Source organism: Propithecus coquereli, unplaced genomic scaffold, assembly GCF_000956105.1.
Source record: "Propithecus coquereli isolate 6110/MARCELLA unplaced genomic scaffold, Pcoq_1.0 Scaffold10, whole genome shotgun sequence".
Lineage (NCBI taxonomy): Eukaryota > Metazoa > Chordata > Mammalia > Primates > Indriidae > Propithecus > Propithecus coquereli.
This window is the reverse complement of record NW_012133858.1, coordinates 5,759,180-5,779,062: the sequence shown is the minus strand read 5'-3', so window position 1 is coordinate 5,779,062 and position 19,883 is coordinate 5,759,180. Positions and strand designations below refer to the sequence as shown.

The following is a 19,883-nucleotide window of genomic DNA, read 5'->3' as shown; positions in this document are numbered from 1 at the left end:
CCTTCTTTCAAGACTCTCTGGGTTAATGTTATACACTCTTTTACTGGGAAAAGTGTGTATTTTGGCCACCAAGTACTTTTCTTATTGGTGATACGGTGTCTATCTCGGTGCCTTTGGAAATATGGGATGATGTCTTCTTCTGAGAGAGCCTAAATAAGTGTTCATTACAGCAGGTTTCATTTACACGAGCAATATTCTGAGTCCTTTCACATATGTTAACTCATTTGGTACTCATGAGACCCCTCCAAAGTGGGTTCTATTATCTTCCCCATCTTATAGAAGAGAAAACTGTGACACAGATTAGTTAAGTGACTTAAATTCCCATAGTTAGCCAGTGGTAGAGCTCAGGCAATCTGATTTCAGGCTTCTTGGTCCCAGCCATTGCCTTTCAATACATTACAAACAACTCGTTCCAGCCATTATTCCTGCACTATACTCATGTATTAAGATCATGAGATTTAAGAAAGTCACCTTGGGATAATTTTTGGCAAAAGGTGCATATTTTATCCAATTACCAAAGATTTTCTGAAACCAATTTAGAGGCTATATACTACCTAGGAGGTTACTCATCATCCCTAAGAGATGATGATAAATCATAATTATGATTGACTATAAAGAAAATCCAAAAATTGAATAAAATAAGATGCAAAAAGATCCCTCTACTTAATTGTCAATATTGTTTTTCTCCACATCGGCTTTGCAAGGGATCATAAATTATTTATCAACATTAATATGAACTATGTATTGGCTGATGTTTTTAGAGGCAGAACATGTATTATAAGATGTAAATAAGATGGTAGTCTGAGACTTTCTGAAGAAATGAGAGTATGTTTGGAAGCAAACATTAAGATTTCATGAAAAGCAAGCTTGTCTGGGAGTCAGGCCTTGAGTTATGAGACTGGATGTAATATTTAGTACATGTCAGTGAACTAGTCCTATCTCCTCTGAGATGTTCCCATCTTTAAACTCTAAAACATAAACACATTCCTGCTTACTCCATTGGGCTGTTGAGAACATAAACTCTCTGAATCATGAAGACATTTTGAAAAGTAATTAGTCCTTTTTGAGTGAAAGTTATAATCAGGTAATTATTAAATAGCAGAACTCCTGACCCTGGGGAAGGCTTTCCATGTTTCATTGCATTCAGTGTCCTCAGTGGACTTCCCTTGAGATCTTTGCATTCATATACAGGTCATGAGCCTGAGCTCAGAATAATGTGGAGTGGAGATGCCAATGAAGACTGTTTTGGTACATCTGGCCCATTTACTTGGTCCACATCCACAGCACCAAGAGGATGACTAGACACTCATCTTGCAGGCCAGAATTGGGAATGGATACCCAAGGAGTCTGTTCTTTATTAAAGAAGAAAATATAACCAATGGTTATGTGGCTTCCTAAAACTCTAATTCCCTAATACCCATACTGTAAAAATATTAATAACTAGTGAACTGAGCTGGTATAGTTCCTCTACCAAGGGTGCTAGTATTGTTCCACTCTCCTGTTCTCATAATTTTAGAAAGTTCTTCATAGAGAGCTTACAATGGAGCTTGGACATGATGTCTAAGAACTTTTCCCAAGGAAAGCTACGCTCCTTGGTGATGGACTGCTTCTCTCAGGCCTGCTCACGGTCCCTCTCTACAGCCCCAGTCCTGTGTGAGACTGGCAGTGACCCCAATCCTCAGGCCAGGCACTGAAGAGCGGTGCCATGTGCACTCCTGGAGGCATGGGCAGTGGGGGAAGGATTTCAGGTTGGTTACCCAGGTCACAAAGCAGTGTCCCACATCCTCAGGCAGCTGCTCGTACTTCTCCAGCTCTTTGAGGAAGATGCTGCAAGGGGAGAGAAAGGTTGAATCAGACACCTCTGTATAGCTGACCCCCTCTCAGGGGATCATACCAAGACCAACACGGCCACAAACTCTCAATTATTTACATGTGGCTTCTCCACTCTCTAAGTGATATGTGGTGAGGTACAGTTTTTAATATGTCAGAACTAATTTCATTAAAATGTATGTTAATTGATTAATTAGTGCTACTTAAAACAATATTCTTTTCCTCAGAGATTCACACTTCTTGGGGTAAAAATAAGTAATGAAATATTGGACTTGTGTTAGACCTTTTATCAGCAACTATGTATCTACTTTTTAATATAAGTAATCTGAACATATCATAAATATTTTTAAAAATATACACCCAACAAAATAAAATATCACCTGTGATCCCAGAGATAAAGTGGGAAAAAATTTAATCCTCTACTGGCCTCTTCCTAATTCTTGACTGCCTTCTTCCACCAGTAGCTAGTTTATGCTTAAAACTATGAGTTCAACTTAATGTTTTATGATACAGACACCATTAGGAAAGGAGATTTAATGGGGGAAGAGGTCACAATATATTCTGAAGCTGAATTGAGTTCCTAGTGAATTATCTGTCAGTGTGGATATCTGGGCCATCGTTCCTTTCCATGTTAATACAGAAATAATTATACTAACTTCACATTAATGTATTAAATAATTGGTTTGGGTTTAGAGAATATAAGTTCTAAGAGGCCAGCATTATTAGAATGGAATTTGATTTTTAAAAAAATCACAAAACATTTTTCAAATAAAAAATAACTATGAGGAGGCTTTGGGACACATACTGATGGAAATGGAAAATGCTGTGTCTGTACAAAGAGCAATTTGACAGCATCTATCAAAATCATAAATATACTTATCTTTTGACTCTGTAATTTTAATTCTGGAAATTTTCCTGTAGTTCTATCTATATGTATAAAATGACATATGTACATGAGTATTAATTATGACACTGTTTATAATAGCAAAAGATGGTCTGTAGAGAAAAAAGCATTTAAACTATGGTACATCCACAGAACTGAATACTATGTAGCTATAACAAAATGACAGCTTTCTATGTTTCCATATGGAAGAACTCTAGGACAAGCTAAGTGGAAAAAGCAAGGTGCAGAAGAATGTATAGAATATGCTACCTTTTGTCTAAGTAGGGAATATATATTCTTATTTATCCATCCAAGTACTAACCTGCCCTGACCCTGCTTAGCTTCCAAGATCAAACAATAACAGGCGTGTTCAGGGTGGTATGGCTGTAGACTACATTCTTATTTCTGACCCAAGAAACAAACAAAAGTCGTTACTGTGGGGAACCAGGTAAAAGAACAGGATTAAAGACAGTGGTGGGTGAGACTTCTCCATGTTTACTTTTCTATTTAATTTTGATTTTAAAATCATATCAACGTATTATCTTCAAAAATCAGATTAAAAGATACAAAGTGGCTCTGCATTATTCCACTACTTACCTCTACCATAGGAAAAAAATAAATTTTGATTTGACTTACTCTATCTGGCTGTTATTGTCCACACATTTTGGCAGTATCTTATAATTAATTACATGTGGTTATGGATTTCATGTACATGTGTTCCTCCTTCAATATAGAGAAAGATGTTTTGAGGTTTAAAAATATGTAAGTGCAACTAAAACACATTTGACAAGTTATTTAGAAAACAAAAAATGCTAATAATGATTGGTGGAATCATAGATGACTTTTTCTTTGTCCATCTGCAATCTAAATTTTCTCTACAATAAATGGGCATTGCTTTAGTAATAAGAAAAAAGTCATTTAAAAAATTTTGGGAACTCCCAGCAGTACCCATTTGGCAATAATCATCTTTCCCCTTACATGTTTGAATTTTAGAGTATCCTGACTGAATCAGGAGTGATTATAGTGCAATTCGAGTTTTCAAAATGCAAATATGCAGTGCTTAGAATCAATATGGTATCATATTTATTGTTACTTTTCAAAGGACTATAGGTGACACATTTATTATACATTTAATATGACCTCTAAAATAGAAATTGGAAAATATACTATATAATGTTATAATTGAAGATCAAACTTAGTTCAAGGTCCAAAGAGAAACATACTCTTTTGTTGCAAAGAGAGGCAATCTGGTTCATCACTACACACACACACACACACACACACACACACACACACACACACACACGTACACTTGCAGACATATATATGTTTATATGTAAATATATTATTTTTTAATCTTTGGAACTGAATTCTAAAATGTTTATCATATGGCCCTTTATCCCAAGGAAAGCTACATAATATAATGTACAATGTTTTCAGAAGGTGCTATGCTGAGACAGTCTTTGCATGGTCATTTTTCCTTTTGGCCTTCGGTATAAATCTCAGTGAAGACACTGAACGGAAATCCGTCCCTGAGCCACGGTGTGCTGAACAGAGCCTGAGAAGGGGCTGGAATGGCTTAGCAAGTTGGGGAAGGAAATCTGATGAGCTTTTCTAGAAAAACTAATGAAAGAAAATGAAGTGTTTTAAAGAAAGGAGGACCTACAAGGAAAAAAGAGCATGGAATGAGAGAAAGGGAAGAAAGGGGAGAATACAGAAGCTCTGGGAACCGAGGATAAATGCTCTCAGCTTGTAGGAAACCTCCACATCCCCACTGCCAGGATCTCTTTATCCATGACTATTATTACCCTCACTCCAGTCCCCTAAGCTCTGACCCCAGTGGTATATTGGCCCTTTGCCTTTAAAGGTAGTCAAAAAAAAAAATGCTAAAACAGCCCGCATCAGGACATGCCACACAGGATATAAAATTGTGTCTTTGTTTCAGAAGTTGCAAGGACGCCCATGATGACTCAGGGAAACTTTCCTTCTTTCCTTGACTTGTGACCCACGGTCAGTTGGCCCAGTCTCTTAAGGTTAATTTTAAACAGATAATTATACCTACAAAATTGATCATTGATCTAGGTAAAGACAGTGCTAGCAATTTTATTAAAAGTTCTACTAATTTTTAAATAGAGCAATACCCTGACTTTTGTGATAGCAGCTTCCAAAAACCTGTGGGAAGATACTAAGTTTGAAAATTTTCAGGAAACAAAAACACTATAACCAGAATTAAACACAGCATGTGATTCCTATGACTGATGCCTTTCTGTAAAATGAAGGTTTTAACAGCAGCCACCACTAGCTCACCCTTACTGATTCCAGGTCTCACTTTCCTTTCCTCCCACAACCAGGCACAACTTAAAGAACCAGAGTTCACACCTGGTCACAGTTGTGAAGGGGTCTTCCAAAGCCTCATTTTCCTCATCTTTAAATCACCACCTCATGGGGTACTTGTGAGGATTTAATAAATCCACAGGTAAAAAGAATCTAGCCCAGTGCCTGGCACACAGTAGATATGAAAGAAAAAGAAGTTCTTTAGGATTAGTGCTTCTGAATTTTCTTTTTTTGAGACAGAGTCTTTCTCTGTCAACCTGGGGAGAGTGCTGTGGCGTCACTGTAGCTCACTGCAACCTCAAACTCCTGGGCTCAAGCAATCCTCCTGCTTCAGCCTCCCGAGTAGCTGGGACTGCAGGCATGTATCACCATGACCAGTTAATTTTTCTATTTTTAGTAGAGTTAGGGTCTCGCTCTTGCTCAGGCTGGTCTAGAACTCCTGAGCTCAAGTGATCCTCCTGCCTCAGCCTCCCAGAGTGTTAGGATTACAGGTGTGAGCTCCCGTGCCCAGCCCTCAATCTTAATAAGGTCATATTCTCTTTGATAAACACACATATCTCACACTCTTCCCCACTCCTGGAGACTTATATTCAGGGGACCCTTCCCACCAGGCCCATGTTGAAAAGTCTATAGCAGGTTACCTTCCCCTAAATCACATCCTGGGACAATCTTGATTGAGTATTATGCAAAAAATGGATTCCAAGGTCACCTATCATTCAAGTTTGGAAATGTTGGGCTAAGCTGGTTTGTTTACTATAGGACTCCCCAAATCCTGTAATATGATGAGGTACATTATAAATCTCTGAAGTAGATAAAGTATGCAGTGTTTTTCAAACTTCTCTGAGTGTAATATTTTTAGGGGAGTATCAGACTTTGTCTCAAGGAACACTCTTGGAAAACCCTAGTTAGTGGTCCCCACACCTAGCTGTGCATTGCCCTCTGAGCAACTACATTGTTTAGAAAAGCTTCCTGGGTAATTCCAATGTACCCAGTCCATAGATTGGCATTTGAAGGCAACTGTCCTAGATTCCAACATGCTTCCAGATGGCAAAGCCTATGTTAATGCTTTAGGATTTAATTTAGGGGGGAAATCTAAGAATTTTTGGAAAAGGTGTTTAGCTTGTACTGGGCATATCAATTCATAACTTTGAGTAAGATATTCACTACCATCTCAATGTAACTGTTGAAAGTAAGTGACAATATTAAACTCTATTTTGCTTTTTAATTTGAAGCTTATAAAGATGACAGATTATGTAAATCTGATCAATATCATTCCACCTACTTCAAGTCGGTATGATGAGTTTAAATTAAAGCACGATATCTCACAACACTCTTCACAAATGATGGAACATTCCGCCTCAGCTGCTTTACAGAAACAACTTGGCCCTCACCATTCCGATAATTGTATGTAATAAATTGCAGAAGAATGAGAAAAGCAAGTGGTTTGAGTGTTTGTGCGACTAACTGGAGTTCTTTCAGAAATAAAACTTTTAAATAAATGTAAAGATCTAAGCAATGCTACTGCTCTTAAATTATTACAATGTAATATATTATACAGTTACTTGATGAGGAAAATGCTTCCATTTGGCTTTGTATAGAATCCCAGGAAACGAAACCTCTAGCATTTATTGATAGAAAGTTTTGTGAATTTTCCCATTAACTATTACGGGAACAGCACCATTCCAAAGGTGCCCGAGTCATTTTGTTATTCAAGGTAAATTTGGTCTGTAGTCTCACTGCTTCTGGGGAAGTGTATCCTTCATTGAGGGCTCACAGCCTTGTCCAGAAGACAGACTTTTACATCAAGGACGTAGTCTGCAGTCTGCACCTACAGGGGATTATCTATTTGATGACCCATGCGTACATGTGCACGTGCTTGTTGGAATATCAGAGGGGGTGCTGTGGCAAGGAGGGAAAGAGGAACAATGAGGAGCATACATTAAAAAGTTAAGTTGGAAATAGGACAAGGAGAATGGTATCAGGCTCACTTATTTGCAGAAAGTCCAGAACATTGCCTTCTTTTTAAGGCAAGATTGGGTTATTGCTTTCAGACAAATGGAGCTAGAGAATATGTCTAAGGAATCCACTAACGATCAGAAAGATTCAGAACCTGGACTATAAGAGGCTCTAGACTGCAGGGCTAAGACAGCTGCAGCACACTGGGGCAGATATTAAACTAGGGAGAGTCATGTGCACTCAAGGGAAGATGCTGGATTATTCACAGAATAGTTCCGGCACAGTTTGATCACCCAGGCTGAGCCATGAGAATCACCTGGCTCTGTCCCTTCATTTCACACCAGAAACTTTAGCCTGGGTTACAGATGAAGGGGACACGTGTGCAGGGCTGGACTCTCACTCAGCGCATCTCACCCACAACCTCCAACCTCAAGCAGCAAAGTTTCACCTTGCTGCACTGCCACCTGTTGAATATGTTTTGCCAATATTTCCTTATTTTGTCTAACTTGTGTGATCACACAAATAAAAATTTACTTGCCATATATAACAAGTTTAATGTTAAAATATAAAAAATTAATCTTACCTTTAATGTTATTCATATCCATTAAGGTGCCATTTAGTAACTAGGCACGGATGCTAAGAAGTTTGTGTATAAAACTAAAATTAACATGACTTTGACACATCCAAATCAAATGTTTAGATGTTGTCTTGCTTTGGGTGTTCCCCAATATCTATAATCAGCCCCGATATCGACAACTGACCGAAAACACAAACAAGCAGCAATAACAGGACCACAGCCACACTTTCATGGGCCCCTCTATGGGCTGTGTAAGGCCTGTACTTATCCCTTAGAGGATGGGTTCGAGCCCAAAAGAAACCACAACAGATCTTCCCCGTCTTCTTTCCTTAACATTTGACTGTTTAGCAAATGACAGATGAACTCTTTGGTTGTGTCACTAATGGGTTTGGGCAGGTCACAAACCTTCGTAAGCTCCAGTTTCTATAAAACAAGAAAATAGAACTAGACTATCTTTAAAGATTTAGTAATTCTATGATTTTCTGTTAACAGGATACAACTAATATCCAAGACATTTGGGGTGGGGGAAGAAGCACAGAAAGCATAAAACGCGCACATTTTAAGCAAAAGCGTGTGTACTGAGAAGTGGAGGAGAGGCTGCAGCAGCAGGCAGTGTGGTCCCGCCCTGGGCCGTGAGCTGCGCGTCCTTGTCCTCACCACCTGGTGGAGCCAGCGCCCCGCTGCGCAGCGGTGGAGCGACTCACTGTTTCGAGGGGTTGTAAAATCAATTTATGAGTGGTGACCAGCATAAAAAGAAAGGAGAGGGAGGAAGAAATAGAACCTAACACAAAATACCATAATACATCACAAAGAGCGTTGTTTTGCAACATTTAATTTCCCAATTATATATAGTATATAAGCATGTGTACATCAGGACATAACAGACAATCTTTTTCTTTGGTTCATGATAAAAGATGTTTGAAAAACACCATCTTGCTCATTCTCCTGCCTGCAACAGGACGGTAGCCCCAGGGAGGGCTAGGTCTTCATCCATCGCTTTCCCTCTCCTCATCTCCTCTCCTTCCCCTAGCGCCTCTCTCTAGATCGATAGCTCTACCTACTTACTTATCTGATTATCTACCTATATCTCTACCTACCTATTTATCCATCCATCCATCCCCAGCACTACTGCTTGCCTCCCTCTCTATGTCTATCTTCCCCTTACTACCCACCCACTTCAGTGTTCTCTCTCACTTACCCTCTATCTAGGTATTTCACCCCATTTCCCCACCTCACTAGGTCTCTGCCCTCCTTTCCTTTGTGTGCCTCCCACTCATTTCTGACTCTTCCACCCACCACCTCCTCTTTACCCCTCAACCTCACAGAGCCACCCTAATGGAAGTGACAGCAGGACCTCTCCCTACACCCCAAACCCAGGGCTGAGTCTCAATAATTCCTCCCCATTGCCTCTCTCAGCCTCCCCACTAGACTTCACGACTCTCCTCCCTCAAAGGGCCTTTGTTCAATCAAACTTTACTCCATCGCCCAGGGAGCTGTCTCTGCCTGTAAAAATCCCACTCATTATTTAAATTCTATCTCAAATGTCCCCTTCTCCAGGAGGCCTTTCCTACTGCTCCAAGTGAGGCTATTTTCTCTGCTCCTTGAACTGCATTTGTGCCCCACCTTCACCCTATCATGGACACGTCATTCTCAGAACTCGGAGGAGAGAGCTTGGGTTTCATTCATCGCTGGGTACCAGCTTCACCTCTACTCTAGCACAGGTCTAGCCCAGAAGGAGGTGCTCTGGGAAGATGACTGAGATGTGGCTGTGGTTCCATCGCTCACTGGAGAATCCCCCTCTTCCCCACCTTGGCTTCACCCAGTGCTTACCACCCACACTGCTCCTGGCCATGCTGGCCTGGCCAGGACCCCCAGCTCAGTTCCAAACATCTCTGGCCCGGCTCCCTCAGCCTTGGGTAGAGAACTGCAGGCTGGGAGAGCAGTGACTAGTGGCCCAGGTCCAATCTGATATAGCTTCTGGCCAGGCCTGGAGGGAGGGAGTATGCAGGAGGAACATCTAACCTAGGTTGTTGACCACCAACTTGCCCTTCCAACCCTTGCTGAAAATGGATTTATTTTAGGGATGTGGCACCAGAATGACATGGCAGTGGGAGAAATGGGTGGAAATGTTTGTCAAATTTGGGGATCCATGCAGAAGCTGCTTAGCTATGAATCAAACTAGCCAGATTTGGCAGCCATAGTTGGTGGCCTATGGACTGGGGGCAGGAGAGAGATAATCCCTGGAATCTAATGGCTCATCTTTAAGGAGTGGGGTGTGTGTGTCACAATGGCTCCTTTATGGGTCTCAGTCTCCTTATCTGTAAGTGAAGAGGGTTGTACTTGATGATTAAGAGGATGCTCTGAGCTCTGACAGCACAGATTTTACAAAAATGTTATTGCTCAGACTCACGTACAACCGTATCTCCAAATAACTCAAAAGAAAGAACTTAAGCTTTAACTAAAGGTGATGAGCATTTTAAGCAAAAAGCTGTCCTTAGCAAAGCTGCAAATCTAACAATCAAGGCAAGCTGAAAAATTATTTTATTGAATTACAAGTTGTAGCTTAGGCAAAGTGGGGAGACTGCATTAACAAAACTCTTACTGTTTGGGGGATCTATTTATGGCATAGACTCTCTGGTCTGAGTGCTCAGCAAAGCACAATAGAAATGTGTCTAAGTCTTGCGCAGATAAGTAAATGTCATGATGTTTATATTTAGTTCTATAGGAGAGAGACATAATGCAAAACGGGGAGAGTGGGAGGACAAAATGGTATCATTCCACTTCAACCTCCCATTTGTGTTAAAACCACTGCTTGTAGGTATCAAATTCTACATATTGAATTGTTCTTTAAAGAAATTTTGGTGCTTGGGAATTTCTACATTGAATATCTATAAAGATAAAAGTCCTTGAGACAGATACACATACGGACAGACACACACACACACACACACACACATACACACGGATCAATATTACCGATCTGAGATATGTAATGTATTTGACATAAAACCCTTGGTCAAAGTACTAATTTCCCAGTGACTTAGTTAATTAGGTTAGCCAGGTAGTGTCAATCTCAATCCCCTTCTCTCAGTCTCCCCACATTCCTCCCTCCCTCTCCCCCTTCCATACTCTCTCTCTGGTATAGGCAGATAACACTGAGCTGTGAACTAGAAATGAGAGGAGTATGTTTTTCGGTTAGATAGTACTTAGTTGCAACTCTGGAAACATACAAACAATTAGGGTTGAAAAGAATCCTTTGATTTTTCCATATTAAAAAGTGACCATTTCAGAGAAGTATTATTGAAGAATAAATAGGGTGTTAGGACAATTACATAGTCCTTCCATTAAGAAGCTTCCAAGAAACTCTTTCATTCAGAAATTCAATTATTGCTGTTCCATAAGGTTCTGACAGGGATGGGGGGAAAAATCATACCTAATGGTTTTCCTTGTCTTGAGACTTTCACAAACAAAAGATTGAATTATGACTTGAATGGCATTAGCCAAAAATCTTTAAATTGTAATTTTATTTCTATTAATAGTTTGTTCATCCATCCATCCATCTACCCAACAAATATTCACTGAAAGTTTACTATGTGCCAGGCACTTGGTTATGCAGTGAAAGACATGTCCCTTATGGAATTTACAGTTTCTGCATTTTCTAAGTTGGCTTAATTGCCATTTTATCTCTTATTTATTAGAGATTTTAGAGGTTCGTTTTCTCCATTAATCAAAATTTGTATGACATAAGTTGAAAGTACATATTATGAGCACGGTAAAGCCTTAGCCCCCAGATCCTCTAGAAAATTAATATAAAGCTTGATTTTCTTAGACATTCCCTTAAACTGTGGATAATTTAAAACATTAATTTTTTTTAGTCGATAGTTTTCTAATGCATTACAGAGTTCCTTGCTTTTAGTGCGGAACATATTAATGATTCAGAGCTATTATTAACATCAGTTATCATGCTATACTGCAATACAGTGGCTGTGTTGGGCTCTATAGTGGGGTATAGGATGGTTTGCCCCAATACTGAGTAGCCCCTGACCACTAAGATTTTTTTTGGTCCTATTGCCTATTTTTTGTTTAATTTTTTTTATTTTTTGTAGTTTGTCTGTCCTCTTTCCTTCCAGGTCTTACTTTAGGCTGGTATTCAACGATTCACTCAAGTTCTTGATTCTTTTTGCCGCTCCTAAATTGCTTGGAAACTACATAGTTAAGAGGTAAAGTGGTTGTTAGGGAGGAAAGATGTTTCTATGAAAACACAAGAACATAATCTTTGTGACATCTATTTCAGATGCTCAGAGACTAGTTTTTACTTCCTCCTTGTTTCTTCATAATGTCTTATATAGGTAACATGCGCTGGGTGTGCGTTCTTGATACTGAATTTATTCCTCTATTTACAGAAAGAAGCATTCTAGATGGTTTAATTTGATTTGTTTTGTTTTTTAAAGGATTTCTTAGAACTGTATATTGTCATTCACAGGTAGATTTTCAGCTATTTAAAAAACCAACTGAGTGGACAGAGAAAATGTGGTATATATACCATGGAATGCTACTCAGCCATAAAAAAGAATGAAATAATGTCTTTTGCAGCAACTTGGATAGAACTTGAGGCCATTATCCTAAGTGAAGTAACCCAGAAACAGAAAATAAAATACTGCATGTTCTCATTTAGTGGGAACTAATCTAGGGGTATGCATGGTCATGCAGAGCGGAATAACAGATGGTGAAGACCCCAAATGCAGGAGGGTGGGAGGGGGGTGAGGGATGAAAATTACCTATTGGGCACAATATATACTATTCGGATGACGGGTTTACGAAAAGCCCAGACCTCACTGACACGTAGTATATCCACATAACAAAATTGCACTGAAACTCCTATATATAGAAATAAATAATAAAATAAAAATAAAAAACTGCAAAACTTACTAGAGCGATATCATGAAACCAGAATAAGAGGCATGGTTAAGCTAAATATTTTGTTATGATTGGTCAATTTTGAAATGAATATTATTTCCCCTAGGAGGTTGATTTGGCAAAAGTGGGGCGCACAGGAAGTACATGCTGTGATCCCCAGGCTTCCATGCTCTGTCAAGTTGATAGGAATATGGGGTAAGCGGGACTTGACGAAATCCCAGAGACCATAAGCCAGGAAAGTAAAGGAACAGGACTTAACGTTTGCCAGTCTGATGTTTTCTCAGATATCCTGGGGAAGACAGGATGATACTCAGCTGGGCTCAGATGGTAGAATTTGGGATCAATGGTCAGGAATGGTTTTGTTGGGATCTTATGAATGATAAGCATGAGAACAGAATATTTCGATGTCTGGAAATTTCCAGACAAACCAAAAGGGGAGTGTTAAAATTTGTGATTAAAAAGAAGCCTGGTAAGTTTTATTAAGTATTCCAGAAAGTCAGGAGGTGTTTTCCCCCTAAAGCTTCCTGCTTTAATAATCTGACAAGGTTAACGTGTCATGAGGTATAATATTTCATGTTCTCTTTAAAGTGATGCCACTTGATGACATACAGGGATTAACCATCAGGAGATGACGAGAGAGAGTGACCCTCCACCCCTTACTTAGACTTTAGACCTTTTAGAGCCCCAGCATCCTTTTACACCTAACTGTTGCTTGCCTCTTGGTCATTTCCAGCACCGGGCCTTACTGAGGTTTCATTGTCTAGAGCTGGGATGTCCAACACTGCAACCATTTGCCACCTGTGGCTATCTAAATCTAAATTTATTAAAATTAAATAAAATTAAAAATTCAGTTCCTCAGTAGCACTAGCCACATTTCAAGTGTTGATAGCCACACACAATCCAGGGGTTACTGTACGGGACAGTTCAGGTGTAGAACGTTTCCATTGTGCTCCACTGGACAGTGCTGTCCCAGAGCTCTGCCTCACGGTGGCTGCTACATCTGTCTACGAACACAGCCCCCTCAGGAACCCTTGGAGCTGGCTCTTCTGTCTCCAGCATGCCTACTCAACTCAGCAAAGGCCTCGACTCGCCCAGCTTAGTGCTTCTCTGCAGCAGGGCCCTGAGAGAGCTCTAGGACTTTATGCCCACATTCTTCCTCATGTCTTGAGAGTCCCTCTATTTATATTTTGGAAACAGAATTATTCCCATTGGTTGGTTACATAACTGATCACACCAATTTTCTTGCTACCCTCTGTTAATAATGAAACGTGTTGTTTTGTACAATGTGGAAAAGCTTCTTAAATCAAGTTGGAAGGTGGAAAAAATGAGTCGTGAGGTTTTAGGCCTCCAGGGTTCTACTCATTTCAACAAAACAGAGTATCAGTTAATGTTCTCCCCTCTAAGCTGTCAAGAAACATGAAACAAGGTGGGGATGGAGGAAATGTTTGGGTTGAAAGAAAACTCCAGTGGAATTTGAAACCCAAAGACCACAAGGTAGAATGGTTAGCCTCAGATGAATGTCAGGATTTCCCACAAGGTTTAATGAGGAGAAGCTACTTTCATTTCCTCAAAACCTGGTAATCATTCTGCTTGGGTAGCTGCCAATCAGGTCCCTGAGGGGAACCGGGGAGGAACACTGCTGAATACTTGACTTCACACTCCACTAGGGATTTTGGACAATTGCAAAGAAAGTGGGGTGAGTAAGAAAAAGTCTGGTAGCAACTGCCTTAGAAAATTGACCAGGAAAGACTTTACCAGGTAAGATGTACCAATCTACTGTGACGCACTTTTTGGGAATCCCTGTTGTCTGGTATTTGTGGCCCCAAAGTATGCTCCTCTGAAACCCTCCACCAACCTACTTGTTATGGAAATCGTAGATCTCCTGGATGTTGCCAAAGATGATGTGCTCTTTATTGAGGATCCCAGGCGGGATCTCCTCCACACCGCTGGTCATCTCCCACAGGTAGGTCTGCAAGACAGCAATAGTGTCATCACTGGCAAGTCCTGCCACATGAAATGCAGACAAAATAAACGGGCCCTCCAACTTGTGGGGCAAGGCTCAGACTGGGAATGCATGTAGAGTTTAAAAATGAGGGATTAAATAATAAACAGAACAGAAAGGAATAGAACCTAAATATTTCATTACACTGAACTTTAGCATGAACACAAACGCCACAGTCTTCATGTTATTTATTCAATGTTTGTGGATTTGAGTGTGTGTGAGTTGGAAGGGAGGGAGATGCAGATTTTCAGACCCAATGTAAGTTCACAGACTGTGTTATGGTTTTGATTTTGAATTTAAGAGCCTTATATACTTTTTTCCCCTAGGTCTAGCTCCAGTCTGAGAAAAGTTGAAACTTTCTTTTCTAAAGCACTTTAAATTCCCATGTAATTACTGTTGGTACTGGGAGAAGGTTTCCTCTGGTTGGCTTTTTTATTCATTCCTCTCTGGGAGAAAACCACAAGCACCAGGCTCCTCTCGAGGACCTGTTGCTAGCAAGGATGTTATTTCCCTAATGCGGCTGTGAACTAATTACTGCAAGACTCACCTCCAAGCACTCATGTAAGTCCCTTACATAAGCCTTCTCTGTCTGGAGTAGTTCAGCCATAATGAACCTAGAAGGAAACAAATGGGCTTTTAGTCGGTTATAGAGATGATGCCTCCCTTCCATCAAACTTCACTTCCCTACCCCAGCATTTATGACATTGGAAAATGCCCTATTTTTCTGCTTTACCGTGTTTTTTCCTTTCTTCAAAACTCCTTGAGTATTTCCCTCTCCTACGAGTATCTTCCCGTGAGTCATGCTCACCCTAATCCTTTGCCCTGTATCCCTTCAGTATGTCTGTGCTCAGCTAGTTCCATATCCTCTACCCCTTTCCACCCCAGTTCCACTATTCTGTGATCCCGTGTTGGCGTGCGTGTGTTCTCAGTTGCATGCATGTGCACACATGCGGACACCAGTGAGCAGGACCATCCATGTTCTACCTCACCAACCAGATAGCTTGAGTGTCTTACTGCTCCCAGAATGATGATTTCTGTTCAGTAGAGTTTGTATACTTATACCAAAACAGTTCTCAGTTCCACAAGTTAAACTAGGTTTCAAAGCCAGGAGAAGATATCTAACACCCCACTAAGATAAGGGGTTAGCAACTTTTTCTGTAAAGAGCCAGATAGTAAATCTTTGTGGGCCATTCAGTCTCTGTCACAACCATTCGATTTTGCTGCTGTGTGAAAGGAGCCATAGACAATGCATAAAAAATAAGTTCCAGTAAAACTATGACAACTGAAATTTGAATTTTATCTAATTTTCATGTTATGAAATATTATTTTGATTTTTTTCAATAATTTAAAAATATAAAAAATCATTTTTAGTTTATAGACTATATAAAATAGTTGGTGGGTCAAATCTGGCCTGCGTTTGCTGACCTCTGACCTAAATTATCCCATTAACTATTACATTTAGATGCTATTTTTTTTTTTTTTAAAGAGACAGGGAAACAGGGTCTCTGTTGCCTGGGCTGCAGTGCAGTGGCACAATCATAACTCATTGTAGTCTGAAATTTCTGGGCTGAAGCCAGCAATCCTCCCACCTAAGCCTCCTGTGTAGTTAGGACTACAGGCATGCACTACCACTAATTAAAAAAATTTTTTTTTGGTAGAGACGGGGTCTCACAATGTTGCCCAGACTGGTTTTGAACTTCTGGCCTCAAAGCAATCCTTTCACCTTGGCCTCCCAAAGTGCTGGGATTATAGGCATGAGCCACTGTGCCTGGTCTAGACACTATTTTTAATGGGACTTGTCTCATCATAAATGGATGTGCATAAAGCTGAACATGCAACCATAAGCACAGTATAAATTAATAATGTTATATGACTTCTCTTCAGTGCCGAATATAGAGAAGCTTGTGCTGTACATCTTTGAGGAGAAGGTTTCCTTCCTTCTTTGCCCCTAAATAACACAATGTACTTGGGCAATTGTTAAACTTATGATGCATGGCTTCATTGTAGTATATGTACTTCATTTTTTTCCTCCATAAATTTTTATTAGAAATGGTGCTTGTTAGCTGGCATATAATATCTAATTTAGAAAAACTGTGTATTTATATATTTATCTTTCCTTTTCTGTATCAGTTTTTCATTTAGGCCATGATGAAGACCCTTATTTCCATGTGTTCCATCATATGAAAATTTTGAGAAATTTTGTCCCCAAAGTGTCCCCTATTGGAAATTTCACAAGAAATATTAAATGAGAAGCACCTTTTCCTGGAACTTTATCTTGGCAGGATTTTCCTTAAAGTAATATACATTGTTCTGGTAGTAGCCTTTCTATTAAAATTAAAGTATTGGTTCAAAAAATTCCCTTTTGCAGAAGTTAATTAGCCACTATCTTTCTATTCTTACTCTATTGGTAGAGAAGGAATGCATGAACTTTGGAATCAGACAAATAGGAACTGAATTACAACTCTGTCCTTTGCCAGAGGTAGGACTTGCTTCTCCAAGCCTCAGACACTTAACTTATAAAATAGCTGATCACATGGGATTGCTGCAAGGACGAAACAAGACCATGTAAACAAAGTACCTAGTGCATGGTAGGTGTTCAGTAAACACTCAGTGATCAAGTGATCTGTAGGTTGCTATAAAACTAGGAAAGAAGGGAGATCAGAAGGACCATAAACTGATGGGGCTTTGAAAATTTGTCTTTAATTTTATTGCCTTAGGTTTTCTGGTATTCTTTTTGTCCCATCTGCTTCCTGCAGTTTTATCTGTCTTCCTTCATAATCTCTCTCTCCTACCCTCTACCCTATTTTCTTTTGTTTTCTACCCATTATTAAGCTCATCTAGCTAAGTGGTGTCCCAGATAGAGCCCAGGAGGAAGATTTGGCCAGTGTAGTCTCTTCGTTCCCCTCCCTGCTATGGGCTAAATTATGTGCCCCTGAATTCATATGTGGCAGTCCTAACCCCCAGAACCTCAGATTTTCACTTTATTTGGAAATACGGTCATTATAGCACTGGAGTGCTAATCCAGTAAGATTGGTTTCCTCATAGAAGGGGGAAGTTCAATGCAGGCATACATTCTGGAAGAAGGCCACACAAATGTGCAAATAGCCATCTATTAATACAACCTAAGGAGAGAGGCCTCCTTCCCCACAGCCCTCAGGAGGAATCCATCCCACTGACATCTTCATTTTAGATTCCTAGCCTCCAAAACTGTGAGACAACAGATTTCTGTTGTTTAAACCACCCAGTTTGTGGTTCTTTCTTACAATAGCCCGAACAAACTAATACACTCCTCACATGAAACAAGCTCTGACTTCACAGACCTGCTTTAGTTCCTTCAGCTCCAAGGCACCTGTGGTTCAACTTCATTTTGATAAAATAAACCATATAGAGCTTCTTAATCTTAGGACATGCTATTTTTTTTCTAGCATTACCCAAACAGAGTCTGTCAAAATATTCCTCACTAGGCTCTTCAGAAATCTCTGCATATGTGTGACTTTGTAACCCCAACATAAAGGAAGCAGAGGGTCAAGAAATGGGTTGTAGAGAGGCACAGTCCATTGTTTCTGCTGTCCGATGCCCTATATAGCTCTTGACTAGTGTGAACCGTGGCTAGACTAGTCATCCTACCAACGAAGCAAAACGGGTTTTGCCTACCTGGAGTCAGGAATTTCTGAGACTGTAGCTGAGATAATCGGAGAACAGAGCAGGAATGCAATGATGAATTGGTCCCAGCTCTCTAAATGGATTCTGCCCCCTATCCATTCTTATTCTGAGAGAACAGAGTCTCATTCATGAAAATCTCAGGCAACTTCAGATTCTTCCAAAATGTCTGAGTCCCAGCATCCTCCACTCTCTTCTTGCCAGTTTCCCTCTGCCCCATCTCCTCATGGGCTCTTGATGACCTGGGAGTAACCGAGGGGGCAGCTTTATGCCCTGACCTCTACAATTCACTCTCTGGACCAGTTCCTGGGTGCATTTTCTTTCCTTTTGAAATCCAGGAAAAAACCCTGAAACCTGAATACCTAGACCGAGGCAAGAGGGGGCCTCCTGGCACTGGACCACCTCCCAAAGCAAGCCTTACTTTTCCTCGGCCCAGTGGTACATCCCTCCACTTCGGGTAAGGAAATTGGTGTCACAATTCTTAAGTGTTGCGTGATTCTAGGTAACTTTCTGTCCTTACCCCAAGGCTTCAATTTATATACCCAACTATATTCTATAAGCTTTTCTTGATCAACTATATTAATTGCTTTCCTATTCCCTTGGTTCATACAAGAGACTACAAAATACTCCTTGTCCTCAAAGAGTTTATAATCTAGTTAGAGAGATATGCTCGGGAATCAGTTGAGTAAGTAAAATGGGAATCAGTATAGAAAAGAAGCATAGAAGTTCAGGAAAGGATGGACCAATGACAGTGAAGATTGTGGATAAAGGATGCAGAGCAGCATAGGATATGAGATGGATTTTAAAGAATCAATGGGACTTAGAGAGGGGCAAAATAAAACTGAACAGAAAAAGAACAAAAGGAAAGAATAGGGAAGAGAAAAGAACAAACAAAAAGGAGAGAGTTCTAGGCTAAGAATACTGCATGAACAATGTATACAACTTAATCTTGGATGTGAAAGAAAGCAGTGAAAGTGATCTGTCTAAAGTGTGTCATTTGAATTGGAAAGTAATTTGAAATAAGATTGACTAAGGTGAGGCCAAATGACAGCCCCTCGAGGAGTCCGATCATTATTCTAGGGGAATATCATTTAAAATTTGCAGCTGGTGAGAGACATAATGGAAATGAAGCATAGAGCAGTGAAGAGTCAGAGCTGGTTTAAATTCTGGCTTCATTATTCACTGTTTGTGTGGTCTGGAGAAAGTTGCTCAGCTTTTCTTTTTTTATTTGAGACAGAGTCTCACTCTGCCGCCCTGGGTAGAGTGCAGTGGTGTGATCACAGCTCACAGCAACCTCAAACCCCTGGGCTCAAGTGATCCTCCTGCCTCAGCCTCCCGAGTAGCTAGGATTACAGGCGTGCACCACCATGCCCGGCTAATTTTTCTACTTTTAGTAGAGATGGGCTCTTGCTATGTTGCTCAGGCTGGTCTTGAACGCCTGAGCTCAAGCGATCCTCCCACCTTGGCCTGCCCGAGTGCTGGGATTACAGGCGTGAGCCACTACACCCGGCCGTTGCTCAGCTTTTCTAAGTCTTATTTCTCATATGTAAAATGAGAATAATTGTAGCTACCTGGGAGAAGTGATGAGAAGATAAAAAGAGAAAACGTGTGTAAGGCACTTTATATAGTGTTTAGTGCACAAAAAATATAGGTGGTGGCAATAGGAAGGGCACTGGTACTAGCAATGATAAAATGCTCCTTCAGAAAGGTCCACCTGGCACCAC

General features: G+C 40.3%; 1 protein-coding gene across 1 annotated transcript in view; it reads right to left on the bottom strand.

Annotated features, from left to right (window-relative positions):
* The window catches only part of KALRN (kalirin, RhoGEF kinase), a 583,131-nt gene that overhangs the window by 227,075 nt on the left and 336,173 nt on the right, over positions 1-19,883 (bottom strand). The window contains exons 23-25 of the mRNA XM_012639639.1: positions 15,047-15,113; positions 14,357-14,466; positions 1,758-1,827 (exon numbers count right to left, since the gene is read on the bottom strand). Coding sequence (XP_012495093.1) covers positions 1,758-1,827; positions 14,357-14,466; positions 15,047-15,113 — 247 coding nt within the window. The remainder of the gene's footprint in view (positions 1-1,757; positions 1,828-14,356; positions 14,467-15,046; positions 15,114-19,883) is intronic.